This window comes from Cryptotermes secundus, unplaced genomic scaffold, assembly GCF_002891405.2.
Source record: "Cryptotermes secundus unplaced genomic scaffold, Csec_1.0 scaffold468, whole genome shotgun sequence".
Lineage (NCBI taxonomy): Eukaryota > Metazoa > Arthropoda > Insecta > Blattodea > Kalotermitidae > Cryptotermes > Cryptotermes secundus.
The window spans coordinates 2,535,478-2,554,450 of NW_019721526.1; the positions used below are offsets into that span (position 1 = coordinate 2,535,478).

The 18,973-nt window shown below is 38.7% G+C and overlaps 1 protein-coding gene across 1 annotated transcript in view; it reads left to right on the top strand.

The window, feature by feature from the left end:
* The window catches only part of LOC111875520 (periodic tryptophan protein 1 homolog), a 45,311-nt gene that overhangs the window by 16,635 nt on the left and 9,703 nt on the right, over positions 1–18,973 (top strand). The window contains exons 3-4 of the mRNA XM_023871835.2: positions 11,823–12,112; positions 13,964–14,071. Of these exons, the coding sequence (XP_023727603.1) occupies positions 11,823–12,112; positions 13,964–14,071 (398 nt within the window). The remainder of the gene's footprint in view (positions 1–11,822; positions 12,113–13,963; positions 14,072–18,973) is intronic.

An 18,973-nucleotide genomic window follows, 5' to 3' on the forward strand; every position in this document is an offset into this window, starting at 1 on the left:
TTCCTAGTCAATGGTCAGACCTCAGTTTGCTTTACAATTTAACCACCACTGGTGCCAGTACCATGGAGATGGAATGATGGAAGAGAATTCTCTGCTGATTCTTCTCCTGCCCTTGGGTACAGATATTTGTAACTAATACAGTTTCTTGTTTTTTGTTTGTTTCTCATACTTGTGTTGCTACCATAATGAGAAGAAAGCTGTGACTAAGATAGTTTGTTAAAGTTAATCTACCGACCACACAACACGTTTTTTATTTACTGCCACACTACATGTTTCGACCTCAGGAGGTCATCATCAGGTGTACGAACACAATTTCACAATCACACCTGATGATGACCTCCTGAGGTCGAAACATGTAGTGTGGCAGTAAATAAAAAACGTGTTGTGTGGTTGGTAGATTAACTTTAACATTCGTCTAGTACACAACAGGATGCAAGGAACAATAAAAGATAGTTTGTGCCCATTGTCTATTGCATCATAAAATTGTGACTCTCATATTTAAGAATTAGGGCTACAAGAAGAGGCATATAACTACGAAATGATTTTTTTATTTATTATGAGAGTATCTCATAGTTTGTAGAAATGAAAGTTTTTTGTATGTGTGAAATTTATATGGAGAGTCAGTTGTGAAAAATCAGACAGGAATGTTTTCATATTGTTAACTTGGACCATTATAGTAAATCCCTTCAGTCACCATTTTGTGTTATGTCATCTCATAATACTCAAGTGGTTGGTAAGAATGGGGGCAGCTGTTAACGTTGGCTTCAGAAACAATGTTGCCCTACCAAACTGATTTGTGAGTGGGATATAAATGAAGGGGGACTTTCCAGGGAAAGACAGTCTTTAATGTTAAGGCAGACATATTTTATTGTTCATGGATACATTTATGCTGTCAGTGGATGGAGCCTGTGGGTCTGTTCACAGTCTCTCATGAGTGCTATGCAGTGGAAGATTGGAATGCCACATTGGGGTTTGACTGTTTGCAGAAACAAGAAATGAACTTGTTCATTATCAAATAAGAGTTGTTGCTCTTTTGTAACAGTGCTCCTCACTCATTTTTAATTGTGGAAATGTAAATTTCTTTAGCATAGGATCTTTAATGTGGATTGTACGTATTATCTGTATTAATGTATGATCAGCAGTAAAGCAAATCATGATAAATTCTGGTGATATATGTACCTTGCCTTTTTGGCAGTAACATTGAAGCCCCTCTCCTCTCAAAAGGACACAGATTACAAAGGAAATTGTCTTATCTTTGATAGATTTCACATTTCATATATTTTCTTTCATGGTAGTTAATATGCATTAATTTCAATGGAAACAAATTCAGAAAATTCACCAGCAGGCTGGTGGATAAATGTTAACACATGAGTTAACATTTTTCATGAGGGAATAGGGGATTTTAAATCTCATCTAGCGGAACTGATGGCAAGATTTTAGCTCAGGTATACCTGTTTATCTGGGAGTAGAGGATTTAAAATCTCCTGTTCTGTGGTGTTGGCAGCTTGGTTAAAACTTGGGGATAGTATGATTAGTATTAAAGATCCAGTGGTTGGCCATGTGGGCCATGCTGCATGCACTGTTACAAAGAATACAACCCTCAGCTATTAAAGATTAATACATTGTCTGAGAGCTGAGGTTAAGAAATGCATGTGGAAAAGGTAGATACCTGAGTTTCTGCTAATCAGTGTTGAAATATGTTGATATTTCTTGTTATCATAACAAACTGAAATCTTAAGTTAAGGTCCAAAATTTGTCTCTGCAGCTGGTCCACAAAAATAATCATGCATGTCCTGATCACATGCACAGATTTAAATATTACAGTTAACTTATTATAATAAGTTATAATATTATTATCCATCCCATTCTTTTTACTCATACTGGTGTGCCCATGCAGAAAAATCTGCACTGCAGTTTCAGAAAATGTTTTTGATATTCACAACTGTTTCTTAACATATAAAGCCCCTAGGTTCTTGGTCTTATGACTCACTTCATCCTCCTCACACACGCACTTTATGGTCTTGAAAACAATTCTTATGGGGCAGGCCATATGAAGAAAATGAGCTCTGACAATAAAGTTTGCAAACTCGCCCCCGTGTACTTGCTGTGGCAGCAGTGGACAGAAACCTCAGTATGGTTTGATGACGTTGGCATATCGGTGTTTCATGGCTGTGTTGTTGATCTGTGGCAGTCTCTTCCTGAGTGGTGTCTGTTATTATCTGAGTGTGTTTTGGTGTACCGTTGCGAGAATTCCGGAGCTTCTTGTTAAACTTTGCAAGAGTGGAAGCGAAATCAGAGGGATGTTAGTGCAAGTTCGTGGAGCTAATGCTATGAAGAAAACAGCAGAACACTTGTCTGTGAGTGAGTTTTTAGGTAGTAAACAAAAAACTGTGCTTGAACACCCTCGCTATTCACTGGATCTAGCCCCCAATGACGTTTTACTGTTCCCAAAGATAAAGGAAATATTGAAAAGACAGCATTTTGATGATGATATCAGGAGTAATATGATGGCAGCTGGGAAGGCCATTCCACATAACTAGTTCGAAAATCGTTTTGGAGGGTGGACTAGGTGCTGGCATCAGTGCATAGCTTCCAAAGGAGAGTACTTTGAAGGCGACCACAGTGATATTCAGCAGTGAGGTATGTAGTGTGTTTGCTGTGATGAGTTCGCAAACTTTATTATCAGACCACTACTGAAGTAATACAGCCTTTCTGAAATTTCACATGCATTAGGCTATAGTTCTGTATCTATAGTGTAACTATTCAGACACACTACTATTTCTTTTTCACAAATAGAAATGAAAATAATCATGCTCTAACCTAAGCGTAATCTTCACTGCTGCCGGCTAAATCTTCATAGTGTCTTCAGAATCTCACACATGACCATGTTCTATGTAAAAAGGAACTTGCACAAAAATATAAAATTGTTCATAACATGAGAAAATTTTAAAGTCTGAATTATATTAGTCTTTTGGGCACCCCATGTCTCTTTATTGAAATAGAAACATTTCAGTTATATTTCCAACAATAGCTCACCAGAAGGAACATTCCTTATGTTCATTGTTTTTTCCAACAGTGCACAATTTTGGAGAAATGGTAGATTGTATATCTGATGAACAAGTTTTTTAACACCACACTGCCCATTTTTCGAAATGGAAGAAAATAATTACATTTTTAGGATTGTCTCTCTGAGAGGAACAGTACAAAACTATGGAGAAACTGTGGGATTGGCAGTGATTTGGCTGTTCTTTACATGGCATGCCCATACAGAAAGATCTGCATTGCGATTTCAGAAGCTACTTTTGTTGTTTGTGGAGATTACTTATTTTTAACATCCAATAGTTCTTGGCCTCACAAACGTGATTTTTATAACCTTCAATACATAATAATTTTGGGGCTGATCATATAAAGCACATTGTATGCCCTCACTAAAACTACCTGTTCACATACATAAAATTGTACTTTATTTATAAATATTCAGACATGCAAGTTATTTATCATAAAGCAAAGCTAGAAATACATCATGCTATAATATGGATGGAAACACATTTCATAACCATGGTTGCTATAAAATGTATGAAGATTACATAGTCATTGCCATCATGGTCTTGGTGCCTTTCTTACAAAGGAAAGACTGTGGAGGGAAGTTGGTTGGGATTCAGATCTGTGCATGTAACAGCAAATTAATCTCCCAAAGTTGTGCCTGTAAGAGGAACATCTTTCGTCTTCATTTCTTTCTGCAGCTTTCTGCTTGAGAGAAACAGGATGGAATAAACAGATTGATGGAGGGATGTTAGGCTATCTATGTGGGTGTGAATGTGTATTATTCACATTTCTGTTTATGGTCATGATTACACAATAGTCATATGACAAAGCTTATTACAAGAAACCTGAAACAAACTAGATTTAAGACATCTGGTAGTGGTTATGATTTTTCAGTGGAGCAGGAAGATGTTACTGATGCTTGACAGCAGGGTTTAAGCTGCCAATTCTCCAAATGTCAGTCCTCATTTCCAAGTTTGGTGGAGAAAAGTGCAGGTTTTATTGCAAGATCATGAAAAAGGTATATGTACAATGATTACAAGTAAGTTTTATTACTGAATAAAGGTGAGTGTAATAAACAAATACTTTAAAAATGCTGGTGTAGTATTATCTTAGTACTTTGTAAAATTTGCAGATATTGTGGATTTTTTGCAGGTTTCAGCAACAAATATAGAATTTCTCCCAATCCTCTTACATGTTGCATTTGGCTAATGGAAATGTGAGTTGACTAAACATTTTTAGCATGGTTTAGCTAAAATGCTAAAGATAATTTTAGTCCAGCTTAAACCCTGCTAAAAGCAAAGGTAAGATTACATCATAGACAGTAGAGTTTAGATATTCCCTATACTTGCTGTTACTGTTAATATTCCAAAATTGCGAGATTGTAGTAAAGTGGCATGATATATGTGCATGACACATGATTTTGGTGTATAAATTCTGTTCATATGCTCATAATGTACCACATTTAGTAGCTTTATCAGATTGTTGGTAGTTTAATTACAGCCCCCCACCCCATTTTGTTGAGGTGGGGGGCAGTGATATTCTAGAACAGCTGTTCTGGAACTTTACGTGTTCTTCATTTTTCACCTCTGAGATGTTATCTTTGTTTTGGCATACAGATTTTTAATGCTGTAGTTCAAATTGTAATTCGTATTTTAATCAGGAAACCTGAAGTGAAGAGATCTTTTCATGGGACTAGGCATGATAGGAAAATGGTATTGTCTCAAGGAATATGGTGTGATAGTAGTCTGGTTTCATCTGACTTAGGATAGTATTGAGTGATGAGTTGCTGTGATGATCATGAAAATGAACTTTCAGGTTCCATAAAAAACAAGGTAGTAATTTATTGACCAACAGAAGGATTTAAGTAAAGTGTTACATAGATAACTGAGAAATAAATAGCTTTCCAGCAGACAGTTGTATGAAAGTGTACTACACCCAGACACAGTGTTAACTGAGCAATAATAGGGCATTGCTTCATTCAAATGTGCCCCTGGTATGGAATTTGGAGATTAATCGCTGTCAGTACAAAAGCCTATCAATGGACCCTGTGCTGAGACATTTTGACTCAGTCCACAGAACTGCATTCTCAGAAAATCATTTTAACATTATCCTGCCCACATTGTTGTCTCCAGAGTCAATCGGTTTATGAATAAAATCGTATACATTTCAGATTCCTTAATTTAAGAAGCAATCAAAGTAGCTGGAGTGTATATGTTATGTTGGGTTTGAGGTTCTCACAGCGGGGGTGGGAGTGGATGTATAGATCTACATTTTCTTGACCTTGGCACTAGCTGGAAATGAATGGTCAGCTTCATGCCCCTGCTGCTTTACCCCTGGGAAAGAGCCCCCAGTACCCATTGGATAGGAGACTGGGTGGGCCCCAGAGATGATCTGGATGTCTTGGAGAAGAAAAGAATTCTTGACCCTACTGGGACCCGCACTCCGACATCTTGGTTGTCCAGCCCGTAGCCAGTCGCTATACCAACTGTGCTATCCCAGCTCTGTGTAATGCCATGTAGCCCAGTAAAAACCAGTTGACATATCAGAGGAACATACTGCCTCCATCATCAGGGTCAAAGACAGCCAAGCAGAAAACAACAGGGAATATATTTTTTATACATTTTAACTTTTTAGTGGGTTCTTGGAAGGTTTGTGCAAGAATGGGAGAGAGAGATGTTTCACAGTCTGCATGCGATGAGTTTGCCAAAAGTCGATGTTTTGAAACAATCAGTAATTTTCTAATATACGATGACATGAGATTGTATACTGACACCAGTATTCCTCACCCTAAAATCGACAAACTGTATCAAGGCAGAAGGTGTTAGTTCGGATGGAAATAGTTTGTCAAAATGTATGCAGGAATCATGCAAACTTTAAAATTGTGCTGAGTAAACATGCAGACCAAAGAAACAAGTATCAAATAGAAAATATATTGCCTCCAAAGGAAACGTCAGATGGTGGAAACAAAAGGAACAAAAATTAAAGAATTTTATGCAATAGTTGCTGTTTAGTAGATTCTGAAGGGCAGAATGGAGTGTCAGTTTCATGCAACATGATTAAACTCATTGAGTGGCAGGAATTAAGGCCATCACAGGATGTTGTATACCAGTGATCCAGAGACATTACTTTTGTTACAAGGAAAACCTTCACAAAAAAGTTGTCATTACCCTTTGAGGAGAAAACTTCTTGCATTTAAGAAACATGATTCAACTTAGGAAAGCAAATAATTATCTAATAACCCAAACAGACATTGCTAATGAAATGCTAGTGTATTTCAGTATGCTGTCCAGTTTCTCAATGGATGATGCAGGGCCAAATCTGTTGTTATAAAAACTTCAAGCAGTGAAAAGATGTGAGTGACTGTGATGTTGAGAGAGCTGTCACACAGCACAAACTACCACATGTGGCATTTAATTGAAAACTTTCTAAGGCACAACTGCCTCTGGTACTAATGCTGTATCAAATAAAGGGATGGATGGATTGGCTAATGAACTGATGAGTGACTGATTGCAAATTATTTGGGAGAGAAGACCAGGAGTATTGTAAGAAAAACTGGAATGCTCATGTTGGCTACATTGATATATGGGTCATTTTTTAACAGTGAATGTTGACTCTGTGATTCATGCAATGATTAACTGACCTTGGGGTCATTGCCTGGAAGGATGACCTCACCACTGAAAGTTGTAGATGATATAGTGATTGTAGCTGCCCGCCAATGTACAGCTGCCACGACTATTGCTCGAGATGATTTCTTTATCTGAGAGATAGGGTGCTTTGGATATGGGAGTGGAACACACTTTGGGGTTCATGAATCCAGGGTATCCAAAACACACTATGTATTGCAGTCTTAATTTAAAATTTCATACAGTAATCAATCTTTATATTATTCCTCCAAGCTAGCTGTTCCATCACACTTAACCTTTTCCACCATTTTGCCCCCAGCTCCCTGTAAACAACTGCCCTCTTTTTACAAGTACCCCAGTTGGCATAAAAAACAAGAAAATAAAAAGAGAAAGCCAAGGGTCGAGCCCGGCATCTGTCCTACATTCGTATTTTTTGAGAGGCCCATCATAAACTTTTTTAGGTCTTCAGGGCACAGGAGCAGGGAACACAAGGCCCCTCCTGGCCGGTCTCGCACAATGTCAATTCATGGGTGTATGACACTAGGAGCAAACTGGCGACATTAGAGACAGTAGTGACACCCTAAGCCTAAGGAAGACAGTAGTTGAATTACAACTAGACAGCCCCGGGATGGTATCTCACTGGAGGAGCGTGTCTCATGGTGTGAAATCATGCCCTTAATTAAATAATTTTGGCAAGGGACATACGGTTACATGAGTAAACCATTTACATATCATTTGACACAATTGAATTCTAAATCATTCTTGGCAGGAGACCATGTTCTGACGCAAAATGGGTAAATAAAGTAGCCCTATCAGTACTTCTGTGCCAGTGGTTGAGGACCATGACAACAGATCTATTTAGAAATTATAATCTTATATTTAAGCATCCTGTTGCACTCTATACGATAAATGATACAAATTCCGTCCCAAGTGCAAACGATATATATTATATGTCTTTGATCTTGTTCTTTCTACACTACATGTTTCGGCCTCTATCGGCCATCATCAGGTGTATACTCTTAACGTTGCTGCCACACTGAACCCGGTCTAAAATTTAACATTTAAAAACACAATGTCACATTCTTCGTATTATCAACATCTACATCGTTGATATGTGTCTGGTATGTAGATTATGTTGCACACGTCCAATTTTGATGTTCTTGTAGTAGCACTTTAAAAATCTTTAGTTATGATGTTTTTAAAAACTTTTTAAAATTTTTCCCTAAATTTAAAATTTAAAATTTAAAATTCTTACACGTAGTACAGACAAGCAGCGGCACCCACACAAGAAGACTACATTAAATAACACCTGTACAGTGTGAAAACAAGAACTAGCCGCTCAAGCACTTAGACATAGGGCGTGTAACCCTAAGAATTTTAAATTTTAAATTTTAAATTTAGGGAAAAATTTTAAAAAGTTTTTAAAAACATCATAACTAAAGATTTTTAAAGTGCTACTACAAGAACATCAAAATTGGACGTGTGCAACATAATCTGCATACCAGACACATATCAACGATATAGATGTTGATAATACGAAGAATGTGACATTGTGTTTTTAAATGTTAAATTTTAGACCGGGTTCAGTGTGGCAGCAACGTTAAGAGTATACACCTGATGATGGCCGATAGAGGCCGAAACATGTAGTGTAGAAAGAACAAGATCAAAGACATATAATATATATCGTTTGCACTTGGGACGGAATTTGTATCATTTATCGTATTAGAAATTATAGTCGAGACATTTGTTAATCGAACGCAGTAGCTGGATAAGACAGTAATATTTTCTTGGAAGATGAAGAAAAGTTTGAAATGTTGACAGTGAATGTGAGAAAAATGGTGGGAATTGTGAAGACATTGAATCTGAGACAAACAGTAGTAGTGCTGAACAGGGTTAGACTGGTGAATCTGAATAAAATTAGTGATTTCCAGAAATAAACTAAATAAATGTTGTGTATAACATGTTTTCAGATTCTTATTTTGTTTTCCATGTTTGTAGTGACAGTATAAAACTACTCTGGATTGCTGAGTTTTTGGGACTTGTCCGTCATCCAGTATTCTGAAGAACATGTTTTATCCTCGAAAGAGTGGGAGGTGCCTACTCTGTTGGGTCCATTAATCACTGGATGTACTGTAACCGATCATTACCTACCGACGTCATTCTTAAATATTGCCAGCCACAATACAAATTTCAGTTTCATTAATACTTAGAACTTAATACCATTTTTATCCTAAAGATGACCTATACAACAGTTTTGCTGTAGCTGTTCTGAGAATTTGTAGCAAAGAGTGTTTAGATAAGGGCTACTGCAGCTTCAGACAGTCCCATGATAGCCAGCGTGATATGTGTATCAGTTAATCCTATCTGAGCCAAACTAAAGAAACTTCCAGAACAATCTCAATCTGTTGAATGGTGTGGAGGGTTCGGAGAAGATCTAGATATAGAAGGCACTGGAAGTATTATGTCATTCAAGAGTATTTAAAGGCTGATTTTGGATGGCCCTGGGTATTTTTGGCTAGTTGTGAACATTACAGTTTTGTACCAGAGTCCTGCATCCAGAAGTGTATGTCAGTGTTGTAACTAAATATCGGACTAAAAAGACTGGTTTGTGTAACATTGTGTAGTGTAGATGACAATAAAGTAAGTCCCTCGTTTTGACTAGTAGAATGTGTGGTCCAGTGACTTCTTCAGTGAACCCTCTCTTTGGATCAAGGCCTGTTAAGTCCTGAGTAGAATCCTCATGCCCACATCTTGAACATTATCCCTTTTTCTGTCCTCACATCACTCCCAATATTTTCGACGTTTTAAGATCACGTGGTGCTCAGCTATGGACAAGGAGTGAGTGGGAGGAAGAAGACAAAAAAGAGGGTGGTTAGAGTTCTTCTGAGGATGGAAATGGATCCAGTTTCCATAGTATTGTGTTCTTTAGAATACCTTCAGGTGCACAAAGTCCAAAAAGTCAGTAATCCCTAGTGTTACACATCATCTGAGTCCTTTGATTGACTAATATGAAAGTAATTCATGATGTTTCTTTGTGTGTGCAAATATGTTTCTTACATTTTGAACTGGCTTCCATTCACTTAAATATGGAAGTACACCTTAGTTCTTTATGAAAAAGAGGCCATTGTTTTAAATTGTAATTTCAGTGAAGAAATTGGTGTGTGAGATAAACTTCTCTTTCATGTATTGATTCTTGAAATTTTTTTTAAATTATCTGGTAATGAAAACAGTTTCAAAACATTGTGTTTGAAGAAACTCAAGATGGTGGACATTTTCCAGAATAATAATTTTGTTTACCTATACACATCACCCTCACAAATTTTAGACAAGATTATTGAATACTATATTCCTGTTTATGAATATCCTAAAATAGGATGTTTCTTGTTTTAGTGGTTTGCAGTAAACGTTTTGAAAAGTTTGAGGAAATGTGTGTGTTCTTTCTGCCCAGTTATCCATTGAATATCTGCCATATCAACTCTTCTCTGAACCTCAAAAGCCACTTGTAATTTACAAGTCACAAGTCCTAAAAATTGTTTTCAGCTTTGTTTTAGAATATGCCATTAGGAAGGTCCAAGAAAACCAGATGGGACTGAAATTAAATGGGACACATCAGCTGTTGGTCTATGCTGATGGTGTGAATCTACTGAGCGATTATATAGATTCCATAAAGAGAAACACACAAACTTTTAATTGATGCTAGTAAGGAGGTTGGTCTAGAAGTAAACACAGTGAAAACGAAGTATATGTTACTGTCTCATCACCAAAATGCAGGGCAAAATAATGACATAAAGATAGGTAACAGATGTTTTGTAAATGTGGCATGGTTCATATATTTGGGAACAGCTGTAACAAATTTAAACCTGCTTCAGGAAGAAATTAAGAGGAGATTGAACTCAGCTAATGCTTGCTACCATTCACTCCAGAACCTTTTGTTTTCTTGTCTGCTGTCTAAAAACGTAAAAATTAGAATATCCAAACTATAATTTTGCCTGTGGTTCTGTATTGGTATGAAACTTTTTCTGTGACATTAAGGGAGGAACATAGACTGAGGGTGTTCGAGAACAGGGTATTGAGAATATTTGGACCGAAGAGAGATGAAGTGACAGGAGGTTGGAGAAAACTGCATAATGAGGAGCTTCATAACTTCTACTCTTTGCCAAGTATAATTAGAATGATCAAGTCAAGGAGGATGAGATGGGAAGGGCATGTAGCACAAATGGGGGGAAGAGGACTGTATAGAGGATATTGATGGGAAACCCAGAAGGAAAGAGACCAATGGGAAGACCAGGACATAGGTGGACAGACAATATTAGAATAGATAGGATGGTATGGATTGGATTGATCTGGCCCAGGATAGGGACAATTGGAGGACTCTTGTGAACACGGTAATATACCTGCGGGTTCCATAAAATTTTGGGAAGTTCTTGAGTGGCTGCACAGTTTGCAGCTTCTCAAGAAGGGCGCAGCTCCTTGAGTGAGTGTTGAATGATTGGAGTTAAGAGTAGTAACTTATTTAGGTTAATGTTTTTCCAGTATCTTCATGGTTGTTTTGTGATAAAAATGTTTAAAAATTGTTTGCTAGTTATGCAGTAATATTTATACACTGCAAAGTAAACAAGATACATGGAAGAGAATGAAAATAATTTGTGGTTTTGGGGGGGCACATACATATGTGAGAAATGGGAGATTGTTTGTAAAATGTAGAATTGTAAAAGAAAATTCGTGGGTCTGAAGAATGACCAATCTTATGTACCAGTATATGTCCAGTTCTTCTGAAACATTGTTCATGTAATTTATGTATGTCATCTAATAATGTAAGGGTGTCACCTCCTCTGTCATCCCAGCCCCCTTTGGAATGATGTTCCATTTCCTCTTGGTGTGTTTTGCCATCCTGAGTTTCATGAAGTGGAAAATTTTGAACAATATAACCTTGAAAGCAGATAGTTTTGGGAGAACAGGATTTTTGCCAGTCCCCATCACCTAAGTTAACACTTTATAAAAATAACTGAAAAAAAAATTATGCTAGAATTTGTAAGATATTTAAGCTTCCAAGCTTATGACTGAATTTGGAGGAGGGGAAACATTGTTAAAGTAAATATGATATATGTGTGTATCATCATGTAGTGAGAATGATGAAAATTTTCTCTTTCATAGGACTGTGGAAGAAGATGACAGTGGAAATAAAGGAACACAGAAAAATCCAATCAGTGATGCATTTGATGAATACCATTTTGATCAGTATGATGATGAAGATACCAAACCAAATGCAGGGTTATTTATTGGTGATCTAGCTCTATATTCTAGTGGTCATGGTGACCCATATGTGACATTAGATGGAAGTGAAGATGATGACAGTGAAAAGGAAGATGATATGATTAACCCTAAAGATAATTTGATCCTTGTAGGTCATGTAGAAGCTGATACTAGCATTTTGGAAGTGTACGGTGAGTACATATTCATTATGTACAATAAAGGTAAATATACATACATGTGGTTCATTGAAGTTCTACCACACACACACGCACACACATTAAAGTAAGTTTTCTCTCTGCACAATGAAGTACATGTATCAGTGACTGAGTGACTGTAGATGGGGTTTGGATTGGTAATTGCATTTATTGAGCATTTATACAGTACTCACGTTCTTACCGGCTACCAACTGTTCCACTTCTAACTAAACTCTAGACTTGTCGTGCTTATAACACCTTGGTATGGACTGCACAGAAAACACCTCTCCCAACAACTCTTCTATTAAGAAAGTTATCTTCTGGGTTTAGGCGCCGTGTATTCTTCGTTTTGGCCGACGTTTCGGAGGAACGTATCGCCTCCATCTTCAGAGCAGGTGAATGGCTTGGAATGCAGAGAGCAGTAGCTGTAGTGATAGGAAGTGAAAGGCGCTGCTTATATACGAAGAACGGGAGAACGGACCAACAGGAGCAGTGGAGAGCGATTAAGGCCATATATGGTGTTGTGTGCTAAGGGAGGGGGGGGGAACGGCCACTGGATCCAGGAAACTTGAGTTCAATAGCACTAGGAAGTTGCGGTAGACAAGAAGAACCGGTTGGTTGGGGACAGGCTACTGATGTCAATGACATGACGAAGAACTGGGGTGGCTAGTTCTTCGTCATGTCATTGACATCAGTAGCCTGTCCCCAACCAACCAGTTCTTCTTGTCTACCGCAACTTCCTAGTGCTATTGAACTCAAGTTTCCTGGATCCACTGGCCGTTCCCCCCCCTCCCTTAGCACACAACACCATATATGGCCTTAATCACTCTCTACTGCTCCTATTGGTCCGTTCTCCCTAACCACCCCCCCTGCCTACTTCGTATATAAGCAGGGCCTTTCACTTCCTATCACTACAGCTACTGCTCTCTGCATTCCAAGCCATTCACCTGCTCTGAAGATGGAGGCGATACGTTCCTCCGAAACGTCGGCCAAAACGAAGAATACACGGCGCCTAAACCCAGAAGATGACTTTCTTCATAGTCATCGCCGTGAAAACCTCAAAACTTACAACTCTTCTATGGTTGCATCACAAAGCTGTCAGAGGGACCGCTTTCTAATTAGTCCATTGGTGCATGTTAGGAATTTGTTGGCTAGCAACGGGCGTTATTTACAGAGTCATTACTTAGCAAGAGGTATACATGCTACAATATCTTGTAAGTGTACTGTTAACATGTAAGTAACAATGGTCCTGGTATATTCTGAGAAACATCAAAATCATTTACAGAACCATCACACAGCCTGGAGAAATACCAGGACAATGTAAGCTTTCTATGTGGGGCTTAAATCCACCACACTTATCTGCCAAAATAGATTGTTAGTTGTTGGTGCTGTAGAGCACCAAATCCAGATATGCCAAATAGAAGAGACAGTGGATCAGTGAAATGTTCTAGGAATACCACAGCAGGAATTAATGATTGCATCAATAAGTTAAGATGTTTGTGTTATGTTGACCACCTCTGTTGTCTAGTAGTCAGAGTTCCTGGCTACAGAACCAGAGGACTGGGTTCGATTCCCGGTGCTACCAGATGTTTTCTTAGAAGTAGTGGGTCTGGAATGGGGTCCACTCAGCCTCATGAGGATAATTGAGGAGCTATTTCAAGGGAATAGCGGCTCCGGTCTAGAAAACCGAAATTAACGGCCATGGGGATTTGTTGCACTGACCACACGACACCCTCTGTCCGCTAAATTTGGCACTAACTCCGCTGACAAGCGGCAATCACTCGGTCGGTATAGTTCGCTTGCAGACTAAAACCATGGAATTTGTTTTTTGTTTGTTTTATGTTGCAGTCTACAATGAAGAGGAGGGATCTTTATATGTACATCATGACTTGCTGCTCCCGGCATTTCCACTGTGCATTGAATGGTTGAATTATGACCCAGGAGAGGAAAAGCCAGGTGAGTACATTTGCATTTCTTGTTCCCAATTCAAATCTTGTTACAGACACCAGCTATCCGTACTGAGGTTTCCTGTTGTTTTCTCCAGTCTTGCCAGGCAAATGCTGGGATAGTATCTCAAATTAGACCATGACTGCTTGCTGACACATTCCTTCAAAATCCTTGGTTACTAGACATCCTACTAATCCACAATGTATACTATCTGAGATATTGACAGTGCTGTTTGTTAAACCATAAATAACTGACTAACTTCATGAAGCTGAGCACTTCCTGAGAAGCTACCAGTTGTGCAGCTATTCGAGAACATTGCAGCATTTTGTGGAACCTGAAGATTCATTACTGTGTTCATGAGAACCCTCCACTGGTTTCTATCCAGAATCAGATCAGTGCAGTCCATACCGCCCCATCTTTCCTCTCTTAAGATCCATTTTAATATTATCCACACGCCTACCTTTTGGTCTTCCTAGTGGTCCCTTCTGGCTTTCCAACCAATATCTTATATGCATTCCTCTTTGCCCCCATTAATGCTGCATGCTTCTTATCCATTCTGACTTGATCAATCTAATTATAGAGTACAAATTAAAAAACTCATGCAGTTTTCTCCAACCTCCTGTCACTTCATCTCTCTTTGGTCCAAATATTCCCCTCAGCTCCCTGTTCTCAAACACCCTCAGTCTATGATCCTCCCTTAATGTCAGAGACCAATTTTCACACACATACAGAACTACAGATAAAATTATAGTTTTATATATTGTAACGTGTCTTGTTACTGAATACACTGTAGAGATTGTTAATTGGTTTATTTAACAACCTACAAGTCTTGGCTACAATTAATTATAACACTGATACGGGTTTACACACTTTACAAACCCTACACACAAATCTCTTCACACTGTCACGATTCACTCGTTACAACTAAACTCGGTGACTACTACAATTCAATTCAACTCGTAACTCTCCGCTGGCTAGATTTCAACTCAACTCGCAGGCTGCTGCCTTGAGAACTGTTGATAACACACTTGCTCGTAGGCTTGCTCAGAACTAATCGCTGATAACTCGGAACTAACTCAGAGGTAGCTCGAGGACTGAGAACTGTCTTCGGCCGCTGATACACTTTAACTAACTCTGAATAGCCTTCGCTATCCCTTATGTAGCCTCGTTCTGGACAACTCAAGAAACAGCCACGTAATAGGCACCATTGTTGTCTGGTGCCATGTTGCTAGCAACGCTGTCTGGAGTTGTTTACTGCTGCCTAGCAACCGTCGCATCCCTTCGTGACGTCACCGCTGTTGACTCGCGTTGCATACCTACCAGGATGCTGGGACTCGGCTAACTTTGGCTCCGCTCGGCGCGTCACCGCTGGCGGGGGGGGGAGGATGTTGACCTGCCTATTACCATTGCACAACATGTCACAGTATTTTAATTTTATGTCTTTAGACAGCAGATGAGAATACAAAAGGTTCTGGAGTGAATGGTAGCAAGCATTACCCGAGTTCAGTCTCCTCTTAATTTCCTCTTGAATCAAATTTTGATTTGTTACTGTTGTTCCAAAATATTTGAACTGTTCCACATTTTCAAAGCATCTGTTAACTGTCTTTATGACATGATTTTGCCATGCATTCTGGTGGTGAGACAGCAACATGTACTTAATTGTCTCTGTGTTTACTTCTAGACAAACCTTACTAGCATCAATTAAAAGTTTTTGTGTTTTTCTTTATTGGATCTATGTTGTCACCCAGTAGATTCACATCATCAGCATAGACCAGCAGGTGATGTGTTCTGTTTAATTTCAGTACCACCTGGTTTTCCTGTACCTTCCTAATGGCATATTCAAAAGCAAAGTTGAAAATCAGTGGTGATAAAGCATCTCCTTGATTTGGACCCTTCTGGATAGGAAAATTATCAGACAAATGTTCACCAGTGTGGACCTTTTTTTTTTTTTAATGCTAGTGGGGTGGGACTAAGTCCCGTGTACTGCCGCCACTTCTGGCATATTGTATCAGCCCCAGATGATAGGTGAGGGTGATGGTGGAGCAATTGGTGGAATGAAGATTGGCGGGGGAAACTGAAGTACTTGGGGAAAACCTGCCCCAGCACCACTTTGTCCACCACAAATCCCACTTGAACACACCTGGGATCGAACCCAGGCCGCTGCAGTGGGAAGCCAGCGACTAACCACTTGAGCTAAGTATGGACCTTACTGTATGTTCCATTTAAACACATTTTAATCAGCCTAACTAGTTTCATAGGTACCCCAAACTCTGTGAGAACTTTGTACAGTACTTCCCTGCTAACTGATTCATACGCTTTCTTTGACGTCTACGAATAGCTGATGTACTGTCTATTAGTACTCCCATTTTTTCTCCAGTATATGACAAATGCAAAAGATCTGATCAGTAGTTGATCTGTTACATTGAAACCCCCTACTGATGATACCCAGTAATTACATCTATATATTATCTACATACACAGACCAATTTTGATGTGGCAAAGTTTACTACTCTAGCTTTGTTAACATTATTAACGTTGTGCAAACTCTCAGTCCCAATTATTGGTTTGAAAATGTCTTCTCTAACTACTTTGGCATCAAAATCTAACAAAATTTTCATGTGGTATTTATGGAATTTGTCGAACACATTCTGGTTCCTCATGGTAGCTGTCCATATCATCAGTTTTATCTTCTGTTGTGGTGTGAACGTTCAGAACAGTATCATACCAGCGGATGGCGCAATGGGAAGTAGGGGTCACATGAACTCTGTGGTCTCGCAAGTGACGTCACAGTATTATGTATGACATCCTGTTACCAACAGACTCTTTCCTCTTAACTGCTGGTATGCTTATCTTATGTACAGGAACACCTCTACCTAATTAATGATTCTCATTCCTCTTCCATAGAAAAATGTACATTTGCCTGCTGGATCGGTGCCACCTATGTCCCATCTGATCTCTTGTACTCCCATTGAATTTGGCCCCATGCCCAACCCACAAACTGGAGGACCACTCCTTGTCGGCTGTCTGCAACTGCTTATACTATATGTTTGCAGCTACCATCCATAATCTAGAGGTTGTCTCCTCCATGCACAACCTGACGACATGCCATGCCATGGTGGAAGGGACCCATCTAACATGGTTAAACTCTAAATAAGTAAATAAAAATGAAATGCAACTTATTTTCACATTTAAATGTCAGTGGCTACAATATTTTACTGTGAAAATAAGTTGCATTTAATTTTTATTTATTTATTTACAGTTTAACCATGTTAGATGGGTCCCTTCCACCATGGCATGGCATGGCATTTCAAAGATAATTTACCTTTTTTTTTCAGTTATTCAGAAACAAATTTTTTATGCACATATTTTTACCTGCCATGCAGTAGTTTTCCTGGTTGCCATTGATAGCACTATCCATCATTGTCCATGGTGCTCATGCCATTACAGTAGAGGTTGGATTTGTGACTGAATTACACTATGTACGTCTGAAATTATTCCATCAATCTACTCTTGTACCCTAGACAGACTGCCACACAAGACTAAAATGAGAACATATTGTTTTGACTTCATATTTGGTTTCTGTATGAGTTTTCTTCATGCAACCAGCAGCTTCTTGTTTTCAGCCCACCCCATTCTCTATACATGCCAGCTAATGGGGACTTAACTGTATGTTGAATGTTAAAATATTCATCCTTGCGATTGTTGAAGTTTGTTTCACAACAGATTTTTCAGTCTGCTTTTAAGGCCCCCTTGCATCCATTGGTTGTTTTATTCCACTTTCCTGTGTTTCTGAATGTTTCCCGTGTTTTTGTCTTTCTGGAAGATTCTACTTTCATATTTTATTTGATCATCTTGTTTGAGGCAGTCCTTGAAGATCTCCAATTTGTTTTGACCTTTTACTTCAGTTGTATGGACTATATTTCCCTGTACTCCTATGATGAGTTAAATATTTGTATTCCTGATACATGAAAATTTATGTACAGTATTGTTGCATGCTTATTTACTAGACATGTGTTTGAATTTGCAGTTGGATTTATTGAACTCTTATAAACCATAAGTATGAAGAATTATAGCACTATCACTAATCTACAGGCTTTACAATTCTCATTATAGCAGGCACTGAGTCTCTCAGTTTTTCTTTGCTATCTGTTGCCTGGTAATGGATACCAACAAGGTTCTTTTCTGCTCATGCCATTACCAGCTGCTGACTGTCTCTCAGCTAACGCGTGGCTCCAACTCACATTCTGAACTGCAACTGCCAGGATGCTCTAGCTGTATAACCTTGGGGTGGACCCAGTAGAAAACACCATTTCCAACAGGTCCATATTGTGGTGTCACATGTCTGTTGCCATGGAAACGTGTTTATCGTCCTTTGCCTGACAGTGACTATCTCTTCTGGTTCCAGTATTCCAGTCTTTCAGCTGCCATGTCACAGTATTGTAGAGCTTTAATTTAACATTTCCATTTCAAGAACTTTGAATGAAGTGAATGTAATTCACATGAAAACATTTGTTTTATTGTAACACTTCCAAGTCACGTTTTTTTTTTGGGGGGGGGCTTCTGAAACCCATGTGCATGTGCTATGGCTGGTTTGGGCAAAAGTACACTAAGATACATATGACAACACAGTTGAAAAATGGCAGTTTGTGTGGAATCATGTACTGTCTCTCTGAGTGCAGAATTTGCTTGATCCTGAAATCATAATGTCTTGTTATTGTCCTAAAACATTGTCTCCTGTGAATAACTGTTGAACTGTTATGAGCAGTCTGCGTAATACAAAGTATCTATGAAGAAAACGTTGGTGTTCAGCAACTTAATGCAGTCCTTATTGACATGAAGGACAGAGAACAGTGTGTATAGGATGGCAATGTAGAACATTTGTGAGTTGATTATGAATCAGTACAACTCTGT